The sequence below is a fragment of the Anarrhichthys ocellatus genome, unplaced genomic scaffold (genome assembly GCF_004355925.1).
Source record: "Anarrhichthys ocellatus isolate YVR2014 unplaced genomic scaffold, GSC_Weel_1.0 scaffold47, whole genome shotgun sequence".
NCBI lineage: Eukaryota > Metazoa > Chordata > Actinopteri > Perciformes > Anarhichadidae > Anarrhichthys > Anarrhichthys ocellatus.
Window position 1 is genome coordinate 952,356 of NW_022280077.1, and position 23,130 is coordinate 975,485.

General features: G+C 41.9%; 5 protein-coding genes across 8 annotated transcripts in view; 2 read left to right on the forward strand and 3 right to left on the reverse strand.

Annotated features, from left to right (window-relative positions):
• The window catches only part of LOC116395456 (solute carrier family 35 member F5), a 13,812-nt gene extending 10,577 nt beyond the window's left edge, over positions 1-3,235 (reverse strand). Inside the window, exons 1-3 of the mRNA XM_031869371.1 lie at positions 3,090-3,235; positions 960-1,705; positions 101-250 (exon numbers count right to left, since the gene is read on the reverse strand). Coding sequence (XP_031725231.1) covers positions 101-250; positions 960-1,094 — 285 coding nt within the window. The 5' untranslated portion in view covers positions 1,095-1,705; positions 3,090-3,235. The remainder of the gene's footprint in view (positions 1-100; positions 251-959; positions 1,706-3,089) is intronic.
• Positions 3,236-5,343: 2,108 nt separating this feature from the next.
• sympk (symplekin) lies at positions 5,344-14,949 on the forward strand. Of its 2 annotated transcripts, none has more exons than XM_031869457.1 (27): positions 5,344-5,491; positions 5,802-5,939; positions 6,688-6,753; positions 6,971-7,024; positions 7,190-7,263; positions 7,364-7,490; positions 7,669-7,918; positions 8,008-8,178; positions 8,376-8,615; positions 8,821-8,972; positions 9,073-9,223; positions 9,303-9,528; positions 9,625-9,775; positions 9,883-10,118; positions 10,258-10,339; positions 10,428-10,541; positions 10,627-10,774; positions 11,101-11,261; positions 11,778-11,886; positions 12,006-12,106; positions 12,316-12,406; positions 12,694-12,795; positions 13,211-13,398; positions 13,492-13,668; positions 13,791-13,880; positions 14,048-14,218; positions 14,580-14,949. In XM_031869457.1, the coding sequence occupies exons 2-27, from the start codon at positions 5,868-5,870 to the stop codon at positions 14,742-14,744; spliced, it is 3,669 nt and encodes a 1,222-aa protein (XP_031725317.1). In that variant the 5' UTR covers positions 5,344-5,491; positions 5,802-5,867; the 3' UTR covers positions 14,745-14,949. The 2 variants fall into 2 exon arrangements, with proteins under 2 accessions (XP_031725317.1, XP_031725316.1); XM_031869456.1 differs by having other exon boundaries at positions 5,344-5,487.
• A 551-nt stretch (positions 14,950-15,500) lies between these two features.
• LOC116395565 (uncharacterized) lies at positions 15,501-17,659 on the forward strand. 2 transcript variants are annotated; one of them, XR_004213517.1, is made up of 7 exons: positions 15,501-15,780; positions 16,262-16,351; positions 16,462-16,541; positions 16,652-16,767; positions 16,898-16,995; positions 17,162-17,385; positions 17,583-17,622. XR_004213517.1 is itself a non-coding variant. In XM_031869554.1 (7 exons), the coding sequence occupies exons 1-7, from the start codon at positions 15,577-15,579 to the stop codon at positions 17,387-17,389; spliced, it is 720 nt and encodes a 239-aa protein (XP_031725414.1). In that variant the 5' UTR covers positions 15,501-15,576; the 3' UTR covers positions 17,390-17,659. The 2 variants fall into 2 exon arrangements, 1 of the variants encoding a protein (XP_031725414.1); XM_031869554.1 differs by having other exon boundaries at positions 17,162-17,230; positions 17,327-17,659.
• On the reverse strand, positions 17,064-20,401 carry asnsd1 (asparagine synthetase domain containing 1). Of its 2 annotated transcripts, none has more exons than XM_031869500.1 (4): positions 18,973-20,401; positions 18,637-18,818; positions 17,901-18,143; positions 17,064-17,704 (listed from the first exon to the last, which is right to left on the reverse strand). In XM_031869500.1, exons 1-4 carry the CDS (start codon positions 20,389-20,391, stop codon positions 17,545-17,547), a joined length of 2,004 nt encoding a protein of 667 aa, XP_031725360.1. In that variant the 5' UTR covers positions 20,392-20,401; the 3' UTR covers positions 17,064-17,544. The 2 variants fall into 2 exon arrangements, with proteins under 2 accessions (XP_031725360.1, XP_031725361.1); XM_031869501.1 differs by having other exon boundaries at positions 17,613-17,704; positions 17,878-18,143.
• Positions 20,361-21,248, reverse strand: asdurf (ASNSD1 upstream open reading frame). Its single transcript, XM_031869566.1, has 4 exons — positions 21,094-21,248; positions 20,864-20,917; positions 20,573-20,648; positions 20,361-20,452 (listed from the first exon to the last, which is right to left on the reverse strand). Exons 1-4 carry the CDS (start codon positions 21,166-21,168, stop codon positions 20,412-20,414), a joined length of 246 nt encoding a protein of 81 aa, XP_031725426.1. The 5' UTR covers positions 21,169-21,248; the 3' UTR covers positions 20,361-20,411.
• Positions 21,249-23,130: the final 1,882 nt, after the last annotated feature.

Sequence of the window (23,130 nt, forward strand, 5' to 3'; positions counted from 1 at the left end):
GTGTGTGTGTGTGTGTGTGTGTGTGTGTGTGTGTGTGTGTGTGTGTTTAAAAATGAAACACACGCCCCCAAAGTGGTGAGAGTGTGCTTTAACTACTTACAAACGCAGAGTGCCGCCGTTTCAGAGTGCCAGTGCACTGCTGCCTCCAGGGCCGCCACAGCAGGAAACCCAGCAAGTACAGTACAAACATGGAGGTCTTGGTGAATGTGCTGAAGAAGGGTTTGTTGTACTCCTGTCGCTTGAAAATGTACTGCAGGAGGAATCAACAGGAGGAAGCTGTTAGGGAAACAGCTTGTATGAGTTAACCGACATGTTGCAAGCTGGACAGTTTTCCCTCTCGGGGCACTCCGGTTTCCTTTTGCTTTTCAAGTTAAACACAGTTCCCCCTTAGAGCATATGATGTAACAAATGACATTTACTTAACACAATGGGACACTTGATACTTCCCCTTCTCTACATTTCAGAAGAAATCGTACTTTTTTTCTCCAGTGCATGTATGTGATGGCTGCAGTTACTGTTGTATCTTTGTTTCGTTATTCTTTTTGACATTTTAGACGACAATAGGCTGTATGTTTGCTGGTTTCCTCGAGTCCTACATTCCTAGCTACTTACGACCTTCTATGCTGCTGACTCAGCCTTCTTTTGAAATGCATATAATATATATTTGACTAGAACATATGGAGTTGCAGGATTGATAATTACTAATAAATGATTGGAGTACTTTATTAACCACCTGTTGGGAGACAAACAGGCAAAGTTATGTCAAACGTTGGGGCACAACACAATAAAACACAAATAAATATACCAAATGCACATTATTGACTTCCAGAACATCTCAATGCACTCTGGTGACTGAGTACATCTGCCCCCCCCCGCTCTCATTTGTGTCCTCTCGGATACTGCAACCCACAATGCAGCAACAGGTGTGGAAAACTGACTGAATGTGACAAAGTCCTTACCGAGGTCAGCTCAGAGGAGGCTACCCAGATGACATCCACCAGCAGGAGTATCGCCACCCCCAGGGCCATCCGCCTTCGCTGGGCTGCAGAGCTGCCCTGAGAGCTCATCCGGTTCATGATGAACACCCACTCCATCAGGACACTGGTGAGCCGTGCATGGACGAACAAGAACACGGTGGAGTTACAAGATATTCACAAAATGAGTTTTCTATGAAAGTGAATTCTAGATTCTAACAAGAAAGTACAGAAATATTAGCAACTCTGTGTCTCCTAATCTACTTAAAAATGGCAGCGTGGTAATAATTTCAAATTAACTTTGAAATGATCGATTCAGACAGAAAATTTAACTGCAACTATTTTTATAATTGTTCAAGTAATTTAACAAGCATAGATTTAAAAAAAAACAGCTTCTTAAATGTGAGGATTTAATGCTTTTTCTTGTTTTATATCATATTTATATATATCATATTTATAATAGGGAAATTGAAGGTGTCACCTTGGCCCCTAAGTAATTGTGATGGTCTATTTTCTATAACTTTATAGTCTAAAGAAGCAATTAATCCTTTAATTAAAAGTGACAGCGAACCAGCACATTCAGAGCAAACGGAAAAGGATAATATCCCAGCAGGGCTGACAGCAACTTTGAAATAACTTTGCAACACACACCTGTTTACCAGCTAAATGTACACACTGAAATATTCTTTCCAGATGCGGACGATAGAGAGCAACCCACAGGCAGCACAACCCTGACACAAAAACAAATAGAAAACAGCAATGTTACATATTCAAACCTACAACTAAGCCTATAATGTCACAAGGAACATCAGTAGAAATGCTACCACTCTAATAAGTCACACTGTTACTTTTAAAGTAACAATAATGTCAGGAAGTAAAGTGACATTTTTTTTTAATCAACCTGACAAAATTACATTCTTGTGGGAAGAAAAGAAAAGGCAACACTGTAACTTCTTTACATTCTAATAGAATGTAAAGAAGTTACATTGTATCAGAATGAAGCTTCTTTATATTCTAATAGAATGTAAAGAAGCTACAGTGTATCAGAATGATTCTATTGAAGTTATTCCTTTTTTTTAATGTTTTAGACGAGTCACTTATCACTTTAAAATAGTGATTATAGATGATTTAACTTACAGACATGAGATTGATCTTCTCATGTCACTCTCTTTATACAATGATATAAATTCATCCCCGTTTTATTGATATCTTACGAAATATTACTCCTCACTTTTTGTGCGTTTTTTCTGCAAAAGTCCAGCAACATGAGTCTGTTTTCGCTTGTTCCATGCATACTGTCTTTTCAAAATAAACTTCCATCTTCACAGGAAACAACTAAGGTTTAGGCCAGGCATGTCCAAAGTCCGGTCACACACGGATGCTTACATTTGGTTACATTGCTATTTGCTGTCATTGAAAATAAAATGATTAAATAACAATGTATGTATAGACTACTTGTATTGTTTAAAATAATGTCAGCAGGGACTGTTGGCCATTGGGCATTTTCACATTATCAAATCTGGCCCTCTTTGAAAAAAGTTGGGACACCCCTGCTTTAATGCAACGAAAGACCTTATAAAGACACGTATGTTTACATCTCTACGTCCCTGTGTTAAATAGGAGTGACGTTATAGAAGTAAGCTCAGTGCCAGCTAGCTAAACGTCAGCTGTGGGTGGTGCATAGTGCACACCTTAATGTAAAATAGAGCTGTACTGTACGTAGCTGCACATGTTAAGCGCGAGCTTAGTTAGCTGGCTATTTGCATGTGTAAACGGGTAACGTTAGCTTAGCTGTGTGTGAATGCCATCAAAGCTGTCGCGGTCAGATGAGCCGCTTCTTCAAACCCTAAAAGCTAGCGAACCAGCTTACGAGCTAACGACTGTACTCGCTGTTAAATTGTTACAGACTGGAAGTCAACAAGGTTGCATTTCGATGTAACGTTAGCGTCAGTTCACTGGTTCGAGGCCAGCTAATGTGTGTAGTTAACGTTTGCAAATAACCGCTGTTCTCCGTTTACTTGTTTATCAATATCAGATAACTAACGTTGACGAGCTAAGCGCTAACGAGCTTGCTTGATTAAGTGATCAAAGGGTTAACTTAAGAAGTCTTTTTACCTGAAGGCGAGACGAGGTCATTTAGTTTGCACCATTACACACGTGTCGTTACATATGCTGCTGAAATATCGACAAAATCCCAGTTTTTACGATACAATTATTGACAGCCAAGTGGTTGTAAACATTAGCACACCCTCCCCTCTTCGTTATCAGGTGACATCACTTATGTGCTGCAGAGACTTCTGGGATATGAAGTTCTAAATGGCGAATATTGCGACACAATTCATACTTATTTTTAAAAATCAGATTAATTCATTCTGTCTATTGAAACACGTTACTACTGAATATATATTTATATCACAACTAATGACATAACAGTATGTGGTTGTTAAACTATGGTACCAAAGGCTTAAACAGATGAGATTTTGAGAATTTTTTAATTATTACATAATTACATATTTACATAATTACATATTTTGATACTTCTTGACTTTTAGTACATTCTACTCTTCATAGTTAATTTTCCTCAAATACAGTTTTGAATGCAGAGCTTTCACTTGTAATGCTAACATTGTAGTATTGCTACTTTTCAAATACATGAATATTAATGTTCATAATGAAGGTTTTTATCAATTATTAAAGCGAATGTATGAACTCCTCAATCAACAAAAAGCTCTGTAATGAATTGTATGGATATCTGTCTGTGTTCCTCCACCAGTGCATGCTGGGATAGGCTCCAGCCTCTCCAGTTCATCAAGATATGCAGATGTTGGTTTGATAGACATGCTCTAGAATGACGTTATCATTAACTACTCTTTATACTAATACCAGTTGCTTTCATGCCTGTTGGGTCATAAAGTTCTTCATGACCGAGTTTAAGGTCATACGCTCAATTTCACCACCTTGATTTGTATGTTTCTACATCCTGTAGTCCAAAGTCAGGATTAAATCAATAACATTTCTTTGCATAATTACCTTGGAGACGGAGGAGAAAAAGTGAATAAAAGTAAGTGATGTGTTGAAACAAAGTGGAGAAACAAGAGCTGGAACTTTCTGAGGTAAGATTGATGATCTTCTGCGTTTCTGTGATGTTTTCTATCTTCTTCTTTGAATTTGTTAGGCTTACCTCACTACACAATAATTGTCATTGACATGTCATATGTATTCATTATATAGCTCAGAGAGATGTAAAGATGCTTTAGTCTGACAGTTGCTGAAGCTGGCAGACACACAGCGTTCCTCACCGATATCAATGACAGTCCAGAATAATAAAAGTTAATTATGTTTTACCATTTTGTCAAGCAGAATATCGATAACGTAGTGTAAATACAAACAGGACAAATAACATGTCTGAACAGAAGTAATCATACGTATAAATACAAAGCACAACTCAATTCTCCAAATCTGTATTCAAGAATTAAACTATTTTTAAAGCACTGCTTGCATGTTACAGTGAGGGACAAATTACTATGGGGCAACTTTGAATTGTATGCATATTGTATGCATGATGTTCTAACTTGAAATATATTTAAATTTTAAAAAGTGATCAGTTATTTGACCTCTCACCTTGGATCCTAAATTATTTTGTATAGACGTTGTCCAAATCCTCTGGCAGCAGGGACCTTATGTTGAAACATCAACACCGTATTAAGTTTTGTTTTTTTAATTGTAAAACAATTGCGAGACACCATACAAATCACAGAATCCAGTTTAATCATTTCCAAAACATGCTTTAAATCATATTTGCTATGTAAAATTTCCAATGAAATCCTTTTACTTAATAATTAATATATTAATTACCAGGAAAACTCTCCAGTCTCTTTCCAATCCGTTAATTCTGTTTCACTATATGGAGACCTGGAATGACATCGAGCACTGTTGCACATTCTGAACAGGTCCGGACATTTGTTACGAATTTCAACAAAAGAAAAAAGAAGCCCATTGCAATTGTTACGTTTTTATATTTGGTATAAATATATATATGATTGATATTTGTATTTTATATATTTAGTTTCCGAATAAAAATTATTTAGTTTTGTCAACTGGGTCAGCTATCTTTTAAGTTTTGTCTGTGGTGCTGATCAGGAGTCTGTTGCAGAGGCACCCAAACAAACAACACCACTGACAAATTATTCCACTCACGGTATATATATACGCCTATGGCTTTGTTTGTTTGTTACAACATAACATTCCTAAAAAAAATTGAAAATATCATAATAATAATTTGTTTCTGTAATAGCTACCATGTGTCCAGCAGGCGGCGCTGCTTTTATGCTGCGCTTTAAATAACAGTAGAAGAAGAAGAAACTCGGCTTTTTCAATTAAACATGGCAGCTTCCCTAATAAAGCAGAGTTGTTGACCTTATTGACTATATAAAAACCTACGACACTATCTAGTCTGTCACACTGCTCACGTTTAATTATTGTTGCAACGACAAACCAAAGCGCCTGTGCAGCGGTGAGTAAGTATAACATATATAATGTCTAAACAGATGACATGGTTAGCATTACGGTTAGCACGGGGCTAGCGCGCTGCCTACCAGCAAAGCATTTTGTATTGTGATACTCAGCGATAAGGCCTTGTTATTAATGGCTTGTATCTGCAATGCATCTTAGTATTTTTATGGGGCACAAATATCAAGCAACTACGTGAATGTGTAAGATCAGTATGTTTAGCGCGCTAACCTTTGCTAGCAACGTTATTGTGATCTCGGCGGGTTATAAAACAGCATCAAGTAACTTTCCTGTTTACTGCGGTTATGTGTCACACAGGTCGCAGTTTTTAACAGGATTTTGAAGACCATGACGTCCACATAGTGGGAGAAGCAGAGCAGCATCATGGAGTTCACTTCAGATGAGGAGGGAAGTCAACTCACAACCAATGTCGTCGATATGACCACCAGTGAACGGGTAAGCTGTCTGCAACCTAATAATGCATGAGTGAGTTAGATCTGGGGTTATTTGGGGTAATGCGATCTGTAACGATTCAGGCTGAGATCGTTTAGAGATGAACCTATCGGTGACTTTGGCATCGGTCCACAAACATCCTCACTGCATTACTTCTATCTGGCTGATGAAGCGTTGGCATGTTTTTCTTGAGGCTGCATACAAAGGACACATTAGCAACACAAGTGTCATGGTCGACTCAAAAGAGAATTACCTAAACGTTGTATTCTCAAAATAATGAGGTGGAAATGTTGAGTCGGCAACATTGCTAATGAATCAGGTTGCCTTCTCTATGAAGGTGATGTCTGAAGGTGATTAACCTCGTATATTTCTATGGTCTGCTAGGTTGAACCAAGGGCAATAACATGTGTTAAAAGAAATTCTATTCTCAGTTAATGTCCCTTTAATTTCTACTGAATTGTGGCACTGTTGTTCTAAACAGGGCCCACTATGACACACTGTGGAAAGGGTTGTTTTTTTAAGATGATTAATGTAAGTGGAAACTCTGTCCAGTTTAAAGTTAATCTCAATAATTAGTGTTTAGTAGAAATGATTGAAAGCAGCTGTTACACTTAACACGTTTACAATATTAGAATCAGTATGGTTTTGGTTAAGGTGCAGCCAGACATCCATTTCCATGTAATGTGACTACACACTGTTGTGTTTTGCCTGTAAAGCGAAAAGTTCATTCAGTTTGCTTGTCCTGTTCCAGGTGGTGGATCTGCTGAACCAGGCTGCCCTGATACCCACAGATGAAAAGCTAACGGTGCTCAAACAGGTTTGTAGTCTGTTTATTACATTTTTTTTTTTTATTGTCTTCTTATTTAGTTTGTTGTTAAATTGATTGTTTGCTGGTTGTTCTGTTGTACTTTTTGTCAGTGTTGTGTCTTGAACTGCTCTGTTTTCCATGTGCTATATGAGGCAAACCACAGTCCTATGAAGCAGAAAGTCGATGGAGAACAATACTGAATCAATGAACTTTATATATGTTTCAGGTCCAGGAGCTCATCATTAACAAGGATCCCTCTCTTCTTGACAATTTCTTGGATGTAAGTACATCTGTATGCAGCTCCCTTATATAACTGTTGTTTGACCTGAAGTAAAGCTATTTGAATGCATCAGCTGTATTCAGTATAAAAGGGCACATTGTGCAGTAGACTTATATCGACATTATAACATTTAAATTCATAATTCTTCTTCCATTCATCCTGTAGGAGTTGATCGCCTTTCAGACTGACAAGTCTATCGAAGTGAGAAAATTCGTCATTGGCTTCATAGAGGAAGCATGGTGAGTCATTAGACAGACAAGTCTTCTTCTCGTGGTTCTGAATCACGTTTGTGTTTTGCAGGTATCTCAGTCTTTCTTTTCAATGGTTTTTGTTTTCCAGTAAAAGAGACAATGAGCTCCTTCTCAGACTGGTCGCCAATCTGAACATGCTGCTGAAGGATGACAGTGTGAACGTGGTGAAGAAAGCCATCCTCACACTCACCCAACTCTACAAAGTTTCACTGCAGGTAAATACATTCTCACTTACATATTTGGGACTGCCGTGATGTACCCAAAGAGTAAATGTTGTAGATGTGATGTAGTCTGTTTTTTTTTTTTTCATAGGAATATACAACAAAATCAAGTTACTACTACCGGTATCTGTTGCCTTTTTCAAACCCTTTACTTCTGTCTCTTCCTTGCCAGTGGTTGGTGCGCTCTAAGGCAGTATCAGAGAGGCAGGAGGCATGCTGGGATCTGGTCACACAGATGAAAGGAGATGTCCTGGCCTTACTGGACTCCGAAAATGACGGCGTTCGCACTCACGCCATCAAGTACACAGAGTCGTTAATCATCACTCTGTCGCCGCGGACGTCAGACTCTGATGTTCCCAAGCGACAGGAGAGTGACACCAGCCTGGACAAAGTTCCCAGAGATCACTCGTACATCCGCTACGGTAGGTTAGAATCCTGCTCTGTGGACATAAGGTGTTAACATGTTGTTGTTTTTTTTAAACTGATATCTTGATGTTGTTGGAATCAACAGATGTGTTGTGTGAGGAGGGAAAGACTGCACTGGAGAAGCTGCTGAAGTTCATGGTCCATCCGGCCATTACCAGCATTAACCTCACCACAACACTTGGCTCCCTGGCCACTATCGCCCGCCAGAGGCCAATGTTCATGTCAGAGGTGGTGCAGGCATATGAGACGTTGCATGGTAAGTGCTTCTCCGCCACAACACCATTTAAATACAAGTGTTGTGCCAGGTTAATGTTGACAAAAAATATCTTTTGTGTTTTGCCTTTGTAGTGCAAATCTTTGTGCTCAATACATCATTATTTGACTGTATGTCATATTATATTAAATGCTATTTTTCTTCTTTTTTCCCCCCACTGTATACTTGAACCTTTTTAGCAAACCTGCCACCCACTCTGGCCAAGTCTCAGGTCAGCAGCGTGCGAAAGAATCTGAAGCTGCACTTGGTGGCGGTCCTCAAGCATCCCTGCAGCCTGGAGTTCCAGGGTCAGATCGGCACTCTGCTGCTGGACCTGGGAATGCCCCAGAGTGAAATAACCCGCTCTACTCCGGCACCACGTGAGCAGCGCAAAAGGCCTCGCCATGAAGAATACACAGAGGGAAAAAAGGTCAAGATGGGTGAGTAGATGCTAGCAGTCACATACATTTGATTTAATTTATATATATATATACTTACTATATATATATACTTACTATATATATATACTTACTATATATATATATATATATATACACACACACACACACCAAAAATCTTCAAATCGGGTCAACCAAGCCTGCTGGACATGAGTATTTTTTTTTACGTCTGTTCATTTGCATTCAGAGCCGGCCCTGATTGAGGATGACGAGGACAAGGAGGAGCCAGCCCCGCTCTCGGTTCCTAAACCAGCTGCTGTTCCAGTAGCACAGTCTGCCATTGACCTCACAGCTGAGTTCCTGCACCCGCTGCTCTCCCCAGAGAATGTAGCCAACCTGGTGAGCAGCAGCGGCCCCTTTTGTTTTTACCAGTTTTATTTCTCTCCTTTTAAGCCCGACTGTGTGACAGTTCAGCTTATATCTCTGTCTGGTTGTTTAGGTGCTCATCAGCATGGTGTACCTGCCTGATGTCATGCCGGCATCCTTCCAGGCCACATACACACCTGTTGAGTCAGCTGGCACTGATGCCCAAATTAAACATCTGGCCAGGTTGATGGCCACGCAGATGAGTGCAGCTGGGATTGGTCCAGGTTAGTGAAAAAGACGTGCAGCACAACAAGGTTGTTTTGTTTTGTTTTTTCGCTCTAATTAAAAAACATGATGTCTTAGGACTTGAGCAGTGCAAAGCCAGAGAAGACGATGCAGTGAAGTGCGAAGGCAACGACGAGGACCCTGCTGCTAAAGACCCGTTCATCAAGCGCAAAGTTCCAGCTGTGATGTTGGGACAAGCCATCTCTGTGGTGGGAGGTTACGAAAAAGAAAAGACTCCACCCCCAGAGGCTCCCGTCATAGTCAAGAGGCTTCCCGAGCCCATCCTTCCTACGGGACAAACCAAGTGAGTTCTGTTTCCAACACAAAGATGGCAGTGAAAGTATCGTAAGCCTTTGGTTAAGTCAGACTTATCACCCTGCACGATTTTGTTCTGTCACAGAATGGCGGGGCCAAGTGGGAGAAAAAAAGTGTTCCGCTTGTCCGATGTCGTCCAGCCTTTATCAGACGCCGAGATCGAAAAGTTAACCTCCAAAGCGGTCAGACGCATCCTGCATTCCGAGAAGACGATTGCTCAAAGCGGCATGTCCCACGTAAGTAATCACCACCTGGTTAATCTCTCGTTTCCTTCGTAACGATTGAGTTGCACAAAACAAGGGCCTGTTTCAGAGCACATAACCACAGCAGATGTGTTTGGCAGGTCAGAGTGAAGCTCCTCTCCAAGCTCGTGACGCAGTTCAAAGGGATGATGAAAGAAGACGTGCTGCAATTTATTCTGGATGACATCAGGACAAGGAGTGACCTGGCCTTTGCGCTCCTCTACCAAGAGTACAACACTTACCTCAGCCACCTGCCGACCGGGCAGCTGGACAGCTACGACCACTGTCTTTACACTCTGCTGTCGGGCCTGCAGGAGAAACCCGAGCAGAGGGATGGGTGAGACTCTAGCTTTTATTTAAAAGGGCAATGTGTAAATCCTTACATCCTAGGTGGCAGCATTTTACCTCCAGCACAGGGTCCCATTGTCAGCCAAAACCGAGTCACATTTTGTTCCCCCCCATTCTGTCTCTTCCAGACTTTTCACCAAGCTGGTGCTGGAGGCTCCCATTATAACCGAGTCAGCGCTGGACGTAATCCGACGCTACTGCGAGGATGAGGTACGTGACATGATGAAGCAGCTTTTGCGTGAAGAGCCAGTTCCCTGCATGTCCACTCACCTGTTTGTTGTGACCTTTTTTGTTTCAGTCTCGGGTGTATTTGGGCATGACGACTCTGAAGGAGCTTATTGTCAAGCGGCCCTCGAGGCAGTTTCAGTATCTGCATGTGCTTCTGGATCTCAGCTCACATGAAAAAGAGAAGGTGATGACATATCTTGTGCCAGATCCTATTCACACCCTCTTCTGTGGTGGTCATACATTTCAACGACTGTGTCTTTTATGTTCAGGTGCGGACCACTGCCTTGGCTTTTCTCAAGCGTATGTATGAGAAAGACCATCTCAGGGACTACATTGAGAAGTTTGCCCTGAACTACATGCAGCTTCTGGTCCATCCCAACCCTCCATCTCTGCTCTTTGGGGCTGACAAAGATACAGGTTTGGGATTATGTCAATGCTCTCTTTTTCAGGAACGCCCTGATCACATTCACACCTGGAAGCTTGTACACAAGGACAAAAACAATAGTTTGAAATTAATTTGTTTTTTTATTGTTTTTTATGTTGTAAATTTGATTACTGTAGGTTATTAAACAAAATTCACCATGACAGACAGAGGAGGAAGGACATTTCGTGAGATTTTCCAGCCTCAATTTTCCCTGCCAGACAAAAAAATACTAAGTTGCAACTCCCATCTTCTTAGTCCACTACTGTAACGTGTGTGTGTGTGTGTGTGTGTGTGTGTGTGTTTGTGTTTGTGGGGACAGAGGTGGCTGCCCCATGGACTGAAGAGACCGTGAGACAGTGTCTGTTCCTCTACCTGTCCCTGCTGCCTCTAAACCACCGATTGGTCCACGAGCTGGCATCAGTCTACACCGAGGCCATCGCTGACATCAAGCGCAGCGTGCTTCGAGCGATAGAGCAGCCTGTAAGTTCACCGTTCACTGTTGGCATGCCCTCACTCTGACATACATGTGTCTTTTGAGGGATGCTCCTTTTTGTCTTCTCTTTGAACTCTCATCAAACAACTGGATAAAAGGAAATACGCTCTCTGAGTTCCTACTAATGACGAGGATTGATTGGTTCTGCAGGTGTAAAGGTCATCTGATAGCTAACCGTTCTGAATGCCTGGAAAGACCAGCATGACAAATTTAACAGGGCAAAGGCTGGACTATTGGACTACATGTTTATCTATTTCTTCATGTGTTTTTCACTTGTTTCATCATAAGAGAAGGTAATCTAGAGCAAACGTAACACGGTGCAGCTTCCTTGCTCTCTTCCAGAACAAAAAAACCCCACAATGAAGTTGAGACAATACACCTGTAGTCTCACACCTGTGATTTAAAGAAACTAAATTACTCAAACATGGACTTATATCAAGCAATGCTCCTCTTAAGTTGTGCTGTCTTTGAGTGGTATTGACAAGTTTTCACCCTCGTTATAGATCCGTGGAATGGGGATGAACTCTCCTGAGCTGCTGCTCTTGGTTGAAAACTGTCCTAAAGGGGCAGAGACTTTAGTGACCCGCTGTCTGCACATATTGACTGATAAAGGTAAAAAAAAAAAAAAATCACTAAAAACTGCAGCCTTACATGGGACAACGGCACAATAGAGGAAAGTCCAGGAAGTTGAGTGTTGATGTTTAAAACAAGTCTTCTTTTCCTGCATTCAGTGCCTCCATCTCCAGAGCTGGTGGAGAGAGTGCGAGACCTTTACCACAAACGAGTGCCAGATGTTCGTTTCCTAATTCCAGTCATTAATGGCCTTGAAAAGGTTAGGTTCTGCAACTCATCCCAATAGTCTAGTAATCAGCTTTCGTAATGTAATGTTTAACACACTGCAAACATCATCATCAACACATTCCAATATTCTGAATGTCTCATCGTTCACAAAATCAAACCGCAGATGACGTCAGTACATCCTGGTTATCTTGCCGCTGCATGATAATCAAAATGATTTCTGTCATTTCTCTTCTCGTATAGAATGAAGTCATCCAGGCTCTCCCCAAGCTGATCAAACTCAACCCGATTGTAGTGAAGGAGGTGTTCAACCGTCTCCTGGGCACTCAGCACAGTAAGAGTCTTCTTTTGACTTTAAGAACCCTGTTCACACTTTCAAACACGTTATCATCAGCTTGTATTGATTTTAACGTGTCAATAAACAACAACTGCTGTCGTAAAGACAATGTGACCGCACTCAGAGACAACTACTATTGACAAATTTAGCAACTCATTCAAACCATCGAGGAAAAAAGCAAGAAATGTATTCGAATATGTTCTGTTGAAATTCATTCCCACGGCTTGGAGGAATCGCGGTCCACAGCTCTTCCAGGGTGTTCTCACTGTTGTGTTGTCTTTCAGGTGAGGGAAGTTCATCCGTGTCCCCTCTCACCCCCGGAGACCTGCTGATTGCCTTACACAACATAGATTCAACCAAATGTGATATGAAGTCCATCATTAAAGGTCAGTGTTGTGTTCATTGATGTGTCTGAACAGCAGCTGGTGCTTCAGTCTGTGGTTCCTCTTATCTTGGCAATGTTGCCCCTGATATATCACTTTTATATTGAATACATTTTGCCAGGTTTTAGAATTTGACTGTAGCAAGAACCACCAAATAATTACAATTTATTCAGGTAAGCCATTATAGGGACTTTGAAAAAAAAAAAAAAAAAAATGTTTTTTGAGATTTTGTGACTCTTCACTTGAACCCAAATTGCAGGCAGTATAATAGCACAACTGTATAATGGGTTGAGGCCTGTAATATAATTAAAAGCATGCTTGGCCGAGCCCCCGATGACCTTCTTCAGTGGTTAATTGATCAGTTCCTGTCGCGTTGTACGACAGCTGACAATGAAAATGTTCTGCGCCTGTACTACAGCTACCAACCTGTGCTTTGGGGAGAAAAACGTGTACACGTCGGAGGTTTTGGCGGTGGTGATGCAACAGCTGATGGAGCAGAGTCCCCTCCCCATCCTGCTCATGCGTACCGTCATCCAGTCCCTCACCATGTATCCGCGACTGGGAGGCTTCGTCATGAACATCCTGTCCCGCCTCATCGTCAAGCAGGTCGGCACCAAACTCCAGCCAAATATTCAGGCTTTCTTCAGTCATTGATATATCTCTCTATTAACTTGTCAAATATGTTTTTTTTTCCTGTAGGTGTGGAAGTATCCCAAGGTGTGGGAGGGATTTGTGAAGTGCTGCCAGAGGACGAAGCCTCAGTCGTACAGCGTGCTGCTACAGCTGCCGCCCGCACAGCTGACGAGCGTGTTTGAACGCTGCCCGGAGATGAGAGAGCCTCTTCTGCAGCATGTCCTCTCCTTCACACCTCATCAGGTAAGAGCTCTTTCCACTCACTTAACACTGAGCCTCATTAGCAAATACGTTGTAAAAAACGGAATTCTACTTCTCTTGGGATTTCTTCATGTACCAACTGCCTCTGTTCTTCTGTGCAACAGCAAGCTCACATACCTGCCTCCATCATGTCGGTCCTGGAAGTGCATAAACAGCCAGAACCAAAACCTGTGGAGCCTGTCGTGGAGAAAGAGGTAACTGATGAGGATATGAATATAATTCATAAGGCCTCTTTCCAATATTGCTGGTCATTTCGCCAATTCTTACCTAATGTGTCCATGTAGAAAATCATTGTAAAAATCGAACGATCTCATTATTATTCACAAGTTGTTGTCGTATCCTTCTTTCTCTTATCACACAGATGGAACCAGTTCCTGCCCCAGTTGAAGAAGAGGCTCCCACTGTGACACTGGAAAGGTCAGAGACGCCAGAGCAGCAACAACCAGCTGTCACGAAAGATGAGGAAGAACCAATGGAGCAAGAAGAGCCCGCTCCAGTGATACAGGAGGAAACTGTTGATACTGTTTCCCAGGCAAGTTACAATGTCATTTTTCTCCTCTTTTTACATGTTTGGAATTGTATGAAGTAGACCAAATTAGACCTTTCCGTCTGTAGTTGCATGTTAAATGTGTATGGCTCAGTGGCAATTAAACATCTGAAAGCCTACACGGCCTAGTAGAGACACAAACAGGATAAATACATATGGTTGAATGCCTTTAAGCCTGAAAAGTAACAAGATTATTTGATTTACGTGCACCGTAATCAACAAAACACTACTCTATGCGGCCCCAAATTATCAATGAACTTAATTGTATCATAAAAAATGTGTTTTTTACAATCCACGATTGAATAAAATAGTTTTGGCCTGATATCAGATTTTTGATTCTCTTCAGGAGTTGACAAGAGCGGAAGAGACACAATCGCCTCAACCAGAGCCAGTTGAGGAACCGATGGAGGATTCTCAACCTGAACCCTCAGACCTCCAGGAGCCTGTGAAAGATGTTGAAGCTGACGTCACAGAACCCGAGGCTGGAAGCGGCAGCGAAGATGTAGAATGACTGCTGAAAATATATGCACTATACACAATTCTCGCCTTTTGCAAACATCCCACAGATTTTTAGAATGTCTTGTCAAGAAAATGCTCTTTATTCTTTTTGTATTTGTAGAAAACAGATTTTGAGGAGGGGGGGGTGATCAGGAATAGCTGTGTATGAATTCCATATGCATCCATGTGACGACTTAAAATAAATCAATGAAATGCTGGTTTACTGTCTGCTTCAATTCTGTTTACTCCATTACTTCCCTATAGTTCAGCATGAATATGTTAATTATTACATTTCAAACACAATGGATAGCAGTGTTTGGTTTTGAAAGACTTTTTGGTGTGATGAGTAGTAAGTATGTACGCATTAATGGAAATGCTATTTTTTTTATGGTGCCAGAACAATTACTGTTAACCTGCAGGACATGGATGTGTGTATTTTAATGTGTAACTAAAAGGTATATTTTTTTCATATTTTATAAAGTTAATTCATGCAGTAATTTTACGCATGCTGGTCTTTGTGTCACGTTGAGTATCGAATAACACAGAATATCCTCACATTTTGATACTGCTGGATTAATAGTTGTGTTCTTCCATAATACTCGTGCTAACAGGCCTGACAACGTTTTTAATGATAGATATTGTTTGACCACTGGCCCCTGTGGTTAATCGAAACATGTTTTTCCTGTGAAATTTCCGGGAAAAAAGCTACATTTTATTTTGGAAATTGCAACCGGAAGTGCTTTAAAATATATGTCTCGCGTAGCCAGACTTGATTATCGCGAGAGAGGAGTCCGCTAGGTAACATTGAATAACTTGAGTGTCGGTTCTTCCGGTTCAGACTATAAATGAAAGCTGTGATTCTCGCCGCCGGCTACGGAACCAGGCTCCAGAGGGATGTGGTGGCCGACAGCAGTGGGAGGTTCGCTCACCTGGTCGGGACTGCCAAGCCGCTGCTGCCGGTGGGAGGGTGTGCCTTGATCTCCCACTGGGTCCATGCTCTGACCGCCTCTGACTGTGTGGACTGCATCTATGTTGTTGTAAGTAGCAGAGTGAGTACCTATATGCGTTTACAGGAACTGTTCTTAAGTGCATGTACTTTTCATTTTGTGCACTTTATAGCCATCTTGTATTCCAATAACCTTTAACTCCACAGACTACATTCATCTAACAGTTTCCAAAAACTGTGCATAGTTGAGTTTACAGACAAAACAAGATTATAAGATCTGATGCATTGTTAAAAATAATCTACCCAACAGTGTATAAAGTAGTTTAAATTAGCCTTATCCTATGTTAATGCACCAATAATATAATAATATGTAATGACTCTCTAAAAGGAGCAATGTTGCATAATGAGTACTTTTTCATTTATTATTATTACATGTTGCTTAATCATACCAATGTGTTTGATCAACCAAAACAGACTGTTTGCATTGTGGACCAGGGCTGATGTCCATCCCTAGTATACAAGTCCATGAGCTGAGAATGAATGAGCCACTCTGTTACTTAAACCCCCCCCCTCTCTCTCCACAGACTAACGCTGTTTACCTTGCTGCTTTTGAAGAGTGGGCATCACATTTCACAAATGTCAAGATTCTCAGCGATCAGACGAGAAGCAATGATGTAAACACATGTTTTCACCATCATAACGTATTGTTGACATGTTTTGGCCCTCAGACAGCAGACTTTTTTTTATACCTCTCATCTAAGCTCCTCATCTCTTACTCCACCAGGGGCGTCTTGGTGCTGTAGCCTGCCTGCAACTTGCAGTAAAGCACTTCAACATAGAAGACCATGTCCTCGTAATTGGGGGGTGAGTGCACTCAGTTAACATTATCAACACTACTCTGCTGAGTTCTTGTGCAAAAATTCATGTCCAGATTCTGCCAAACGCGTACAACTCCCCTTTTCCATCCATTGCAGTGACACCCTGTTCAAAGAGGATTTTAGCCTCAGGGGAGTAAACGAGAGGTTTTCTGACCTCCAAGCAAAGTGTGAGGCCAGCTGCCTGGTGCTCTCGTACCAGTGCAGAGAGCAGGGTGAGTGGAAGAAGTTAGGCTTTAATGAGCACAACCGTGTGGAAGCTTGTCAAGCAAAGGAGTGTGTCTCATCCTAAAACATGGCTGGGCCTCGTGCTCACAGTTGGTTCTATATTGTGTGCCTGTACAGAAACTCGTAAATACGGGATATTGGAAGTAGACGGCGATCTCCGCGTCCTCTGTATGAAGGAGAAACCTCTTCCTTCTGAGACGAAGTCGAGGAGAGCAGTAAGTTCAGTAGGACTGCCCAATGCGATGACTATCTAATAGATATGTTGTTTTCTGTATTCACACAGTTGGTGGTTACTGGTATTTTTATATGACACCCAACATGTACAGTATACATCTACACTGCATATCTTTGGAGCTAATAACTTTACCATTTGTTTTTCAGTGTCCATGTTTCTATGTGTTTTCAAAGAAAAGCATTCCTCTGTTGGACACCTTTCTGGAGGAAAAGAAGGTACATTTAATAATTTAATAATCAAAAGTACAATGTGTGATGTGATTTAAGTAAATTGTTTTATTTTTATTCGACTACTCAACTCTGTGTCCATAGGAGGCTCCTATTGAGGAGAAAGATGCCCCAGGGAACTTTGTGTCTTGGCTCATTGCGAGGTAATGTCTGCTGGGATCAGCAACGTAATCCAAATCAATTTGTAATCCTGCTTTGTGGCGACCAGCTGGTCCTCTTTTTCTTTTCAGCTTTTCCATACATGTAAAATGATGTACTCAGCTAAAACTAATACTTTAAAAATCAATTTGTCAGTGTATTTCTCAATAAACTTTGTTTCTTCTTTTTTTTCCACTTTCAGAGAGCCAGTATACATTCATCAGATTTCGGGGCGTTTTGATGTTGGAAACTTGCCGTCCTATATTGAATGCGACCTTTACTTCAGAGAGAAACTTCAAGATGTTGGGTCTTACATGGTGTAGACTAGAGGAATGAACAAAAACACCATAATTATTATGCAGTGTTAAAAAAATGATCCAAGACCAGCACGAAATAAATCAAATGGCCAAATTCAAGAATTGTAACTGTAAATAAGCCTTTAAATATGAATTGTAAGTGATTTTATAATGAATAGTTTCCATTAAAAGGATTTCTACATTCAAACCCAAGCTTCGTTTACTCAGTGAGGAGTCTTGTGCATTGGTCAGAGGCCTTTTCGTGGTGGGCCTCCATCTTTGCGATGCGGGAGCCAAACTGCATGGCTCTCTTGGGCAGGACGGCTGATTGGCCGAGGCCCAGCTGCTTCGCCGTCAGTCTCAGGAGGAGTTTCTCCCCGAGGCCTCGAGGAAGTGACAGGTCGGCCTTCTCCCACACGGGCAGAGAATTCAAGTGGCTCACCACGTCCTCGTCCAAGTAGGGAAACCTGAAGACCGTTAGAAGAGTCAGTTACTCTGCCCTGAACAATGGACGTGAATGGGATTTCTTCAAACTTACAGCTTTACGCCTTTTACCCTGCTGCACAGCCACAAACACTACTTCCTCTGTTCCATTAGGCTAAAGTCTAGAAGCCTGTCTTACACCTATTTAAAATGATCTGTCAGAGCGTGGGTTAAGGACAATTTTCCTGCTTTGTCCTGCTTTGTCCTGCTTCTTACTCCACCTGAAGTAAACAGTCTCCTTAAATCAGAAAACAGCTTGCCATAAATAAAGTCGTAAATAAAAGGAATGATGACTGAATTCCATTCGGCTGCTTCAGTTTCAGGGTCCTGGTATGATTCATGCTGGTTTGCTGGGACACTTATGTAGAACGTAGCCATCGTTAATGTTATTAATAACACCTGCACTTTCCCTCCAATGATAAGACAAACTGTCTTATCATTGCGGGGGGGGGTACTTGAAGCGGACACCACACTTACCGAGCCTCTTTCCCATGGTCCCCGATCACTCGGTCATCTCTGCCCAAATTCCTGGAAGGGATCCTGTCCAGCTCCATTTCCAGTTCCTGGATCAGCCCCTCGTGTCCAGACATTGTAAATCGGACTCTGTGTCTGGAGTAACCCGCTAGCTGCTCATCCGCGCCGATTCCCGTCAAAATGACCTGCGGTCATGAAACAGTAACACAGAGAAGCAGGTCAGTGTGGCGGTTGAGGAGTGGGAAACACATCTCCACTCAAGACATTTTTAGTTGAGTTAAGATACGTCGACTAATCGATAGAGCTCAGAAGCTTTAACGTCTGACTTTTGTACCTCACCTTTGCTGATGAGGTGAAGGGCCTCTGGTCACCGTCCTCCATGATGAGCCCGGTTCCTCTTGCTGCGAACCACACAGCGCATCCAATGCTGTCATCCAGCACCGTATCCAGCGGATGCACCAAGTGGCAAATGCGCTCCTGGCGGATCTTCTGCAGCTCCTCCTTCGTTACATTGATTTCCACAAAATTCCATCTTCTTTCCGGATTCAAGTCTTGCAATTCCTTGAGGCCAGCTTTCCCAGTGATTCTGTCTGGAACGTCAAAGGGGCCGGATGTTTGGGGGTCGGCTCCATCGGCCTGAGAATCCGTAGGCTTATTTTTGTGCTTTCCGGATTTCTTCGCAGACTCTTTCTGCTTCTTTGGCACCTGTAGTTTAAACGCTACGTTCAGAAGGTCTATTGGTTGATGGGCGGGTATGTGACGGTCAGCTAAGGCAGCCAAGATCATAGAATCGATCCCTCCCGAAAAGAGTATGGCGACACCAGCAAGTTCATTAGAAGAAGGGGAATTGTCTTGTGCCTCGAACGGCAGAGACTGAACACGTCGCCTTACGGCCTCGCTGAGAACACCGATGAGACGGTTCACTGCGTCGTTTTTCTCTTGGCTTGCAAGCAGCCGCTCCAGATGCTCAACATGCGAATGTGAGTTTGGATGAATTTCTTCATTTAACGACTTCGGGGTGGATGTATTGAGAGGGCGCACGGGCGAGGCGAGTGCGAGGCCTGACTGGTTCATCACAGCAGTGCAGCCGCTGGGCACGGACTCCAATACAGTTGGACTGCAGCTCGAGACAAGACCGCTTCCCCCGCGAGCCCAGGGATAAAGCTTGAACGTCACAGAGCCAGCTTGTGTCACTGCCTTCAGGTCAATCCTGTACACACCAGCTGCTGGGACTTCCCGCCAGGCAGATTGAGCAGGTCCACGTCCAGATTGGCGGGCTGCCACAGAAGTCAGAGTCAAGGTGTTGACCTCGGCGTCGAATTTCCACAGCAAACTCCGCCTTCCAAGGAAGTCTCTGCCAAACCAGAGGTAGTCTCCAGCCTTTTGGTAATACACGAACCCCCACGGTCCCCGTACGGCGGACAAGACGGACAGGATCTCTAAAGGGCCGTCACAGGACGATAGCCGCTCAGAGAGAACCGCGGTGTCATTTTCCTCCGGCATCACCGGGAGACCGCCGAAAATCTCCCCATTCCACAGCAGAACATTGCCGGTGTCGTCTCGAACGGGCTGAGGGGTGAGAAGCCCTCTCAAGTGGAGAACGTGGGCAGAGAACAAACACTGGTAGCAGGGATCTGTGCCTCCGACTGTGAGATCCTGGCTCAAGTCGGGCCCTCTTCTCCTCAAATGTTCATGAAGCGTTTTGTCCCACACACACCGAGTGGGCGACAGACTCAGCAGACAGAAGATGCCGCACATTGTTGTGATGAAGGTCAGTCTTACATATCCTGCAGGTCCTTTTTCATGTTATCGAGTTCCTCTGGGGAAAGAAAATATCATCGGTTGATATGATGCTTTATGAGCAGATTTTCAGTGAGATAGACACGTACCAGCTAGTTTATCTATTCAAATTATATTCAATTTACCGCTATCAACTTACTTTTACATGAACCCAGTGTCTGACTTCTGTCTGCTAGGAAGAAGATGTTACTATTCCTCTGCTGGATGTAGACTTTCTGAGGGGGGGCGGTAAACATATACAAAATGTACATTAATACACAGAAATGTACACGTTCCTGAGAAAAGAATTTCAAAGAACATGGCGTCTTTGAAGTTGCGTCCAACAACACAGGAACAAAAGTTTGACTAAGAAAGTTCCAGTTTGCAAGGCATATAATCACATATAAATAAATAAATATGTAATTTCCAGGTATTAGTTGGCTCCACTCACCCTGTTCTTCTTCAGATTGGAGAGCTCGTCCAGAACAACCTTCTGCTCCTTTATCTGTAAATGATCAACACGAACTATTTCACTGACCTGATGAAATGTAAACTCTGTAGTGTAATGTAAACGTGTATTAACGTGTAACTTACACCCCGATAGGAGTAAACACTGCAGCTCAGCATTGATATCGTGCTAACGTTACATGTTTACCAGCTAGTATTTGTGGCTAACTTTACCTTTTTGTTCAATTCCTCCTTAAGAGCCGACGGTCCTTCAAAAGTATCTTCGTTGTCGCGAACTTTCGAAGACATGTTGGTTAAGTTGTTGTGTATGAATGTAGTTGAAGCTGGCTAACTTCAGTGTAAACATGCTCTGCAGCTTTGACAGCTCTTCCGGGTGCGGTGGTTTGTCCTGTTGTGACTGCACCGCCCCCTAGAGGTGGGCGGATGATACATATATTATTTTTTTCTCATTTTTTAGAGATTCTAGACGTAAAACTATTCCCATTTACCCCGGATTACATACTAAAAAGAGCACAAGCCACCACATTACAGCTAATTAATGCACAATTTAAATGCAAACTAAACGATACATAAACAGATCGGGCGTCTTGTTTTATACAGTCCCACTCCTCACATGTCATGTTGTGTGTTGCTGATACTGAACAGAAGAGGATTAGGGTCACATTTACATTTCTGATTTTAATCTCTGAAATTCTGGTGTAATCTGACCTAATTTGTCCCTAATCCTTTTCAATAACTTTGTAATGGTTTGTAGCAATTGTTTGTTTCTGAAATAATTTTTATTATTTCTCTGTGGACAGTTTGATGCATTCTTCCATAGTACAAAGGTTTCCAGATATCTATAAAATATTATATATATTCCAAGCAGTGTAATTTAGGTCTCTGACTAGTCTATGACATTTGTATCTTTTATCTCCGATAGATCAGCCAAAACTACCATTTTAACCATTTTAAAATAAATCTATCAATGGGTTAATAATTTTGGTATTCTGTCTAGTTGAGCATTACTATACATCTTACAGACGACAGTCTTTTGACTAAATCTTCACCTCGTTCTCATCCTTTCTTCTTCTGTTTTATGTCTCAGTTCCATTAACATTTTCACATCAAATTGTAAATAATCATTTCGAGTATTTCAGATAACATGCACCATGTTTGCTACATTTCAATCAAAGCAAGCTCTTTACACTCAGTGACAACCTAACATTTGCACAAAGAACTTACTTCACATCAGAGTGGCATCATCTGCTTTATTACTTTATGATCTAGTTGGTAAAAGATAAACCGTTTACAGAGCTGTCACCAGGGTGCGGTTGCTTGAGTATCTCAACATGATGAAGGGGATGTTCCCACTGAGCCAAAGCAGATGTAATTTAAAATCACATTCACTGTTGAACAGCAGACAAAAATTCCATGGCATGATCTGAGCAACTCCATCTGAGGAAGTGTCAGCAAACATTTACATATGTCCACATCTGGCAGTTACAGAGCAACATGGTAATTTAAATTAAAAGTTGTGTTTGTGTCCACCTGATGACTGCAAGTCCAATATTAACCCTTTTTTAACTCTGTGTTTGGTCTCCAACGACTCCTGAGGGAAAATGTGTCTCTGCTCCACTATGTTCACCAGATTTCACAGATCGATTTTTCTCCATCTAGACAACATTACACCAGGTTCATTTTTTAAAGGGCGGTTTTGCCGATTTTTCTCCATCCAACCAAATTAGACCATAGAAATAACACATTGACGGCTTCAGCCCGTTGCTGCAATATGTCTACATTGCTGCAATATTGGACCGGGCAAGACTGGCTGGTAAACAAATACAAGTTAATGGGAGAGCTGTGTTTTTTTTCTGTATAAAAAGCACTATAACATTTATATTATTATTATTAGGCTGTAATCGCTGCTAGATGCTCAAGACATGAGTGTGTATGAAAAGGACCCTTTATATCTACACAAGCATTCCACCAGACTTGCAATGTCATTTTGCAGAATGCAGTCGCATTGACAACATACAAACTCCTTCCGGCTGCGGGACGCAAATAAATATAACTTAGGGTTATGCTTGTCGGTTCCAGTCATATGATGTTGTTGTTTCCACTAAGGTGGAACATTTACTCAGATGATAAGTGAAATAAGGAAACCAACCCTGTTGATTTAATATCACTAGGGTGTGTAGGAACAAAAAATTGGAATGAACTAAAAAGAGATCACTGTAAAACGAGTCACTTCAAAACACCTAAAGGGCT